This window comes from Triticum aestivum, chromosome 5D (genome assembly GCF_018294505.1).
Source record: "Triticum aestivum cultivar Chinese Spring chromosome 5D, IWGSC CS RefSeq v2.1, whole genome shotgun sequence".
Classification (NCBI taxonomy): Eukaryota; Viridiplantae; Streptophyta; class Magnoliopsida; order Poales; family Poaceae; genus Triticum; species Triticum aestivum.
The window spans coordinates 199,241,227-199,249,668 of NC_057808.1; the positions used below are offsets into that span (position 1 = coordinate 199,241,227).

Below are 8,442 nucleotides of genomic sequence, written 5' to 3' on the forward strand. Positions count from 1 at the left end.
TTGGGACTCACACCAAGTGACCAGCACAAGATGATTAACCATCTGAAAGAAGATATGCTAAACCGTCAAACATTCATGGAAGTAGACGATGATGTTCTTTCTGTGATTATCAAAGAAGTGGTGGCCCCGCATGTCTGAAGGTTACCAAAGCAAGAGACATTTTATTTAATCATGTTACCATTTCATTTATATGTTCGTTCAGTTTCATGAATCGTTGTCAATTAAGTAGTATCATGTTTCTTTCCATATTGTGAATAAAGGAAGCACAATAACTCTATTTATTCTTTTTATTCATTCCTCGTATACAATGTTAATATTCTATTTATTTTATTGTACCGATGAGACATCCAACCTACCCAAAAAATATTGCTAAAATAAATGAATTTATTTTATTCAGTACACTTCTAAACAAAAACATATATAGATAGGAGAACAAATGAAAGTTATGCAGTATTTCTTCTAGTCCGCCTGAGATAGTCTTGATAGTCATTCCACATGGCATCGGCTATTTCATCCCTTTTTGTGCTACCTAGTACTCGCTGCTCATTGAGAGAATGTATATCATTTGTATACTTCATATCTCCACTTGGAACATCAATTATTTTTATTGGATCAATGTCTGATTCAACTTGGTCCAACCATTGTTCGCCACCCTCATTACTGCAAATAAAATTATGAAGAGCACAACATGCTATCGCAATTTCTGCTTGCGAGTCGATGGGGTATTGCGATGCACACTTTAGTACAGGGAAACGCTTCTTCAGAACTCCAATTATATGCTCAACATGATTACATAGTTGTGCATGCCTCTGGTTGAATAGCTCTCGAGGATTTTGCGGCCGCTGATTGCATTTAGCCTGCTCCACCAAATGGTACCTTACATTGCGATAAGGTGCAATGAAATTAGGCGTATTCGCATAACCAGCATCCACCAAATAAAACTTTCCTTCGGGGACATAGAAATTATTTTCAAGAGCATCTTGTAGAACGCGAGCATCAGAAGCGGAACCTTCCCATCCGCTGCTGACATGGACAAAACGATTACCAAAATCACATGCAACCATAACATTTTGTGACAATGTTCCCTTTCTGTTACGATATGGATCTTGGTCTTTTGGAGATATGCTAATTGGAATATGTGTTCCATCTATTGCTCCAATACAATCCTACAAAAAATTAGATACAATGAAAACTTTGTATTTATATTTGGCTATAGCACTGAAGGGTTAAAATGTGAATAATACCTTGAAATATGGCATAAATTTCGTATTGCTTGCAACTTTGAAAGGAACATTAATTGGAGGCAACTGTATTACACTTCCTGACAATATCATCAGGGCGTTCAACACAATATTGAAATAGCGACTTATGGTCTCACCACTATGCTGAAATTGCCCTTGGAGTGTACGATTGGTTGCATTCTTTGAAACGGCATATAAAAATATGCCTACTTGTTCTTCCACTGAGACAAAATTCGTATCTCTTAGATGGCATCTCTCTCGAAGACACTGGACCAAGTTACGAAAAATATACCGCTCCATCCGAAAATCTCGTTTGCATCTTAATTCATGACCTTCTAGAACTTCTCGCACGTACCGATCTCCCGTAAGGATGGATGTATGAATATGTGTGTGGTTGGCCGAGCTTCTATCGTTAGCATACAAAGCTTCGATGATAGCCAATTCGTCATCTTCTCTACGTTTGCGCATCAAAAAATTACCCAACATTTTGATTGACAATATAACACACCTACAAAAATGTGCATATGACATCTTAGGTATACACTTTCCTAGATCCCCCCACCCCCAAAAAAATGATTCATAATAGAACATACCTGCTAACTTGCTGTAGATCACATCCGTAAACCAGGAGAAACTTGTTGTGTGAAGGCTAGAAGATCTTGCGATCGTGTGTTCATTTGAAGAGGGGTATATATAGGTGGATTAGTTCAAGTCTTCAATGAGAGCGGCCCAAGCAAAGGCCAAACGTGATTCTAGGATAGACATATTCTAGCAGGTTAGGTGACATGCATGTAGATGCAGCAGGGGTAGACACATTCTACAGATCCGAGCATCTAGTTCGGGTGGACGTGTGCATGGCGGCTGCATGCAGCCGGCCGCCGTTAGCAGCCGCTAAATAGTCAGTCATGCATGCTAAATACTTGGTAAAAACTTAGGTAAAACAGCACCAGCCAAACACATATAAACTGAGAAAAATGTTGGTTTTAGAAAACTGCAGTATTACTTGCCTGCCGATGGGAATACTGTGGTTTTCAATTACAAAAGTTTTCTAAAAACTTCGCTGCCAAACTAAGCCTAAACGTTTCCGTTCGTATATACATCCCACACAGTCACTACAAGGAAAACGTTTGCGCAAGGTGGCGTAACGCAAACAGTTTTGAAGAGAATGTCATGTGTGATTGTGCATTGATCCAACATGGTTTATTCCTAGAAGCTGTGTGCATTGCCTGAGATCATCGCCCACGGTGTTTTCTCATTAGCCATTTGCAATAGGAAAACCCAATTAGTAGGCTAATTGCCCTATTATTAATAATCCATTTACTAATCTAATTGACATTCATATTAAGCACATAATATATTCCATTTCCATATTAAGGAAGCAAGATTTCATAATTGAAATACATCGGAGTATAACATGATATAGCTTCAGCACTCAGCCACCCCATTACACAACTAAACCAGCAGCAAGTTTCACATGCAACATCTAGAACCTTTCGAAATTAGCATCATAGACGATACATAGAGAGATGCATCTCATTTGGAAAACTGCTGAAGCGGAAGGCGAATATTGAGCCATCATTCATGTTAAAGGTCTTTGCAACTTTAGGCCAGTGCCTGTGGATGATTGACCGTCCATCCTTCGACCTCTTCAGGAACACTTCAATATTGAACCGTGGGTGTTGTATGAAAACTTTCCTAGCCTCCTGACCACAGAGGTGGTTTGAGCATCAATGAACCCTGAAAACAAGGATGTGCATAAATATCTTCTCTATATTGGAAACAGGGCAAAGGAATAAAAAAGGCAAGGTATAATAGTTAGTACCATCTTGTAAACCACAGTTGTCGGCGTCCTGGGAACGGGGGTCCCCAGACTTGCCTGCCTGCGGCCACGGCGTGGCTCCACCAGGTGCCCTGTACGGCCCATCTTCACCAGCGAACACTCAAGACCCTCGCGAGGGGCCAAGCCTCGCGAGGCAGACGACACAAGACCTCCTCGGGAGCAGCCTCACCGGGCTGGCTCGCGAGGAGCGGAGAGATCAAGGCAAGGGAAACCTCGCGAGGTTCCCATGACGCAAGCCATGATGACTGGTGCCAGGCGGGCGCCAGCGCGCGCAGTGTCCTCGTTCCCTCTTTGGTGCTGAAGGGGCAAGCACAGGCGAGGAGTCCCGAGGCATCAGGCAAAGGTTTCCATATCGGTGCAATGAGACCAAGACCAGCAGGACGGCAAGACGGAGGTCATCGTGGAGCCCAAGATGGCGTCACCACCAGAGCCTTTGGCAGGTGAAGACCACCTTTAGTCAGGATAACCTGTATCAATTGTCTCCCTTCGAATTTGGCTGTTGTTGGCTCCCTTCCCGCTCAATATTTGGGGAGAGGACCAGGGCCTCTATAAATAGGACTAGCCACCACAGTAGGAGGCAACTCATCTTGGACTAGGTCCATTCCATCCACACACTCACCAAGCACAAGAACACCTCTCCTCAGGAGGCTGTTCTTCCCTTGTAACTATTCATCCTCAGCACAAGAAACAATCCACCACACCACACTAGAGTAGGGTATTACACCACAACGGTGGCCCAAACCAATATAAATCTCGTGTCTCTTATGTTGCGGGTTCGTCGAGCTAGGCTTTGAGATCGTGGTGAGGCCGAGGGCGTGATTTGGTAGGGGGAGATCTTCGTGCGCACCCCAGTGTTCGAACCTCAAGGGTTTTGCCGGAACCCGAAATCCGACATTTGGCGCGCCATGTAGGGGTGCGCCGGAGCTTTCCTTCTGTCGAACTGCGATTCGCCACCACTGCGCTTCGCCCCCATGGTAGGCGCCGCGCTCCCGACTGCGACGACTGATGCCAGTGGCGGGGCCAGGGGGCTCCGAGCCTTGGCCCCCGCCTTACGGCAGGTGCAGTGGCCGCCCGAGTTCAAGCCGGAGATGCCACCGCGCTACGATGGCGCGGCGGACCCGGTGGCTTTCTTGCTGGTGTACGAGGAGGCCGTCCTTAAGGCTGGGGGCGACGACAAGGTCATGGCCAACTGGCTTCCCATGGCCCTCACTTGCGTGCCGCGCGCCTGGCTGCTGAACCTCCCCGGATCCACGGTGGCATCTTGGGAGGAGTTGTGCGGCCTCTTCGCCGTGCGCTTCGCGGCGCCGGCGCCCCTCGCTGTCGCGGCCCTCCTAGGTGGCTCGCAAGTGCCGCCCTCGGACCGCCACACCAAGCCGTTCTTTCGCCAGATCAGCACCGCTTCCACGTGGCAGGGGGCTCCCCTGGGTTGGGTGGCACCCAAGGCCGACCTAACCTTCAAATCGGGAGACCAACCCGTCACCATCGTTGGCTCGGGCGTGCTCCCAATGCTTTGCACGCCCACCATCTGCAACGTAGCCGTCACCAAGACCCTCATCGACGGTGGCGCCGACCTCAACGTGCTCTCGGTGGAGGCCTTCAGCCTCCTTCACGTACCACTCGAGCGGCTCCGCCCCAGCAAGCCCTTCTCCAGCGTCAGCGGTGGCTCCTCCAGCCGCCTGGGGCAGATCCGTCATCCCATGACCTTCGGCACCCGCGACAACTACCGCACTGAGCTGATCGACTTCGACATCGCCCGCATCGGCCTCCTGTACAACGCCATCCTTGGGTACCCGGCTTTGGCCCAGTTTATGGCGGCGACCCATCCGGCCTACAACCTTATGAAGATGCCTGGGACCAAGGACGTCCTCACCATAGTCGGAGACACCAAGGAAGCTCTGGGGCACTCAAGCTTGCCCTCAAGACCGCCGCGGCGGCACGACCGGCCGACGAGGCCCCCTCTGGAGTTAAGGGGGCCGCGCAGGCGAAGAAGAAGTAGTTGTTTACTCAAGATCGGGCGAAAACCAAACAGTTGCCGGTCGAGGAAGATGGGTCTTCTCGGGCCACCTTCACCATAAGTGCCAACCTCGACTTAGATCAAGAGGAAGCATTTGTGAAATTCTTGCGCACGAACAAGGAAGTATTCGCTTGGGAGCCCGATCAGCTGGTAGGAGTCCCAAGGGGGGTGATTGAGCATCAATTGAGGGTGTGCCCCAATGTACGCCCTGTGAAGCAGAGGGCGCGAAGGCAGTCCACGGAGAAGCAGTCCTTCATCGTCCAAGAAACCCGCCAGCTGGAGGCGGCAGGTGTCATTCGCAAGGTCCGGTACCCTGAATGGTTGGCGAACCCCGTCGTCGTGCCCAAGAAAGGCAGGAAGGAGCGCATGTGTGTCGACTTCACCAACCTCAACAAGGCCTGCCCCCAAGATCCGTTCCCGCTTCCACGCATCGACCAGATCGTCGACTCCACCGCCGAGTGCGACTTGCTATGCTTCCTGGACGCGTTTTCAGGCTACCACCAGATCAAAATGGCGGTGGAGGATGTGGAGAAGATGGCCTTCCTAACCCCGTGCGGGATATACTGCTACACATGCATGCCGTTCGGGCTGCGCAACGCGGGCGCGACCTTCCAATGGCTGATGCACATCGCTCTGGGTTAGCAGCTCGGGAGGAACGCTGAAGCTTACATCGACGACATTGCGGTGAAGTCTCGAGAGGCCAGAACTTTAATTCAGGACCTGGAAGAGACCTTCGCGAGCCTGCGCCAGGTGGACTTGCGGCTCAACCCAGAAAAGTGCGTATTTGGTGTCCCCTCCGGCAAACTGCTGGGCTTCCTCGTGTCCCACAGGGGGATCGAGGCCAACCCAGAGAAGGTCAAGGCGATTGAAGACATGAGCCCACCACAAACCCTCAAGGAGATGCAGAAGCTAGCCGGCTGCGTGACTTCATTGGGGCGCTTCATCTCCAAACTGGGAGATAGCGCCCTGCCGTTCTTCAAGCTAATGAAGAAGAAGGGTCCATTTGAGTGGACCCCAGAAGCTGACCAAGCATTTCAAGATCTCAAGAGATATCTAACCAGCCCTGCAGTGTTTGTGGCACCTCGCCCTCTCGAGCCCCTGGTGCTTTACCTCCCCGCCACCCCTCACTCAGCCAATGCAGCTCTGATGGCAGTTCGGGAAGAGCGCAGGGCCAAGAACACGTCGCGCCAAACCACGACCCCAGCTAGGGCGGCACAAGACCCGAACGAGGCCGCGGGGGCTGCAGCAATGCCAACGGATGATCCGCCTCAGCAGGATGGCGGCCTCAGGCCTGCCGAGGCCCCAGCGGGCGACCAGGCTCCGGAGGTCCAGTCACCTTGGGAGGCGCCCCAACCTCCGGCAGACGCGGCTCCCGTTGACGTGCCCGCCCTTGTCGAGCATCCAGTATATTTCGTCAGCACGGTACTGCGAGATGCAAGGGCACGGCACCCCATGCCTCAGAAGCTCTTGCTCGCGCTTTTAGTGGCCTCGCGTAAGTTGCGGCACTACTTCCAAGGTCACCCAATCAAGGTCGTCTCGGCCTATCGGCTGGAGAGGGTGCTCAGGAGCCCTAACGCTGCCAGACGAGTCGCCGAGTGGAATATCGAGTTGCTGGCGTTCCAGCTGGAGTTCAGCACAACCAAGGTCATCAAGGGAGTTGCGCTTGCCGACTTCGTGGCGGAATGGACGGACGCCCCGGACCTTGAAGTAGGAGAGGATCGGTCCCTCTCGCCGGGGAGTGAAGCGCCGGACGGCTGGGTGATGTACTTCGATGGTGCATTTGCGTGCCAGGGCGCAGGAGCTGGAGCGGTGCTTATCTCGCCCACTCAGGACAAGCTCTACTATGCCGTGCAGCTCTGCTTCCAGCAGGGCGAGAAGGTCTCCAACAACATAGCCGAGTACGAAGGCCTCATAGCTGGCCTCAAGGCTGCGGTGGGCCTGGGGGTGAAACGCATCACCATCAAGGGTGACTCACAGCTTCTCGTCAACTTCTCCAACAAGGTATACGAGTCGAGGGACGAGCACATGGAGGCATACCTCGCGAAGGTACGCAAAATGGAAAAGCATTTCTTGGGCCTGGAATTGCAGCACGTGCCCCGCGGCACCAACAAGGAAGCCGACGACATCGCCAACAGAGCATCCAAGCAGCTACCCCAAGAGCCTGGCGTCTTCGAGGAGCGGCTCTTCAAGCCATCGGCAACGGCACCACTTTCAAGGACGGCGTTACCTCGGGAGGAGCTTCCCCAACCACCTGCCTCGGGAGCCCCGGCCAGCGACCCGACATCGGGAGCATGCCTACTCTTGGCGCTCGAGCCTCAGGAGGGGTGCTGGACCAAGGAGTTCAAGGAGTACCTGACACAAGGGACGCTGTCGGAGAAGGAGGAAGATGCGGAGCGCGTGGCGCGGCAGGCCATGGCGTACTGCATCCAGGACGGTGAGTTATACAGGAAGCGGGTGAATGAGGTTTCCCTACGTTGTATCTCCAGGGAGCAGGGGAAGAGCTGCTAGCTAACATACACAGCGGAGACTGCGGGCACCACTCGTCATCACGGACCCTCATCGGCAAGGCGTTCCGCAGCGGATTCTACTGGCCTACGGCGCTCAGCAACGCGACCGAGCTGGTGAAGTCCTGTGAAGCCTGTCAATTCCACGCCAAGCAGATCCATCAGCCAGCTCAGGGCCTCCAGACCATCCCACTCTCATGGCCGTTCGTAGTCTGGGGACTAGATATCTTGGGCCCGTTTCCCCGAGCGCCTAGGGGCTACCGCTACCTCTACGTCGCCATCGACAAGTTCACCAAGTGGGCGGAGGTCGAAGCCGTCCGCACCATCCCGGCCGGATCCGCGGTCAAGTTTATTAAGGGTCTCGTGAGCCGGTTCGGGGTCCCCAACCGCATCATCACAGATAACGGCTCACAGTTCACTAGCAATCTCTTCAAGACATATTCTGCTAACCTTGGAACGCAGATCTGCTATGCTTTGGTGGCACACCCCCGGAGCAACGGCTAGGACGAACGCGCCAACCCAGAGGTCTTGAGAGGCCTCAAGACCAGGACCTTCAAGAAGAAGCTCGAGGCCTGCAGCAGGGGCTGGCACGCCGAGCTCCAGTCCGTGCTATGGTCCATCCGCACCACCACCACCAAGCCAACGGGAGAGACCCCATTCTTCCTCGTCTATGGAGCAGAAGCGGTTCTCCCTCACGAGGTCAAGCATCGCTCTGCGCGGGTCCTGGCGTTTGATGAGACACAGCAGGACGCCATGCGGGGGATGGACCTTGTGTTGGGAGAGGAACGCCGCCGTGAAGCCACGCTACGGGTGGCAAGATACCAGTAGGCGCTGCGGTGGTAT

General features: G+C 52.7%; 1 protein-coding gene across 1 annotated transcript; it reads right to left on the minus strand.

The window, feature by feature from the left end:
* Nucleotides 1-251: 251 nt before the first annotated feature.
* Nucleotides 252-1,958, minus strand: LOC123124529 (putative nuclease HARBI1). The gene is made up of 3 exons (XM_044545125.1): nucleotides 1,835-1,958; nucleotides 1,245-1,749; nucleotides 252-1,166 (listed from the first exon to the last, which is right to left on the minus strand). Exons 2-3 carry the CDS (start codon nucleotides 1,725-1,727, stop codon nucleotides 444-446), a joined length of 1,206 nt encoding a protein of 401 aa, XP_044401060.1. The 5' UTR covers nucleotides 1,728-1,749; nucleotides 1,835-1,958; the 3' UTR covers nucleotides 252-443.
* Nucleotides 1,959-8,442: the final 6,484 nt, after the last annotated feature.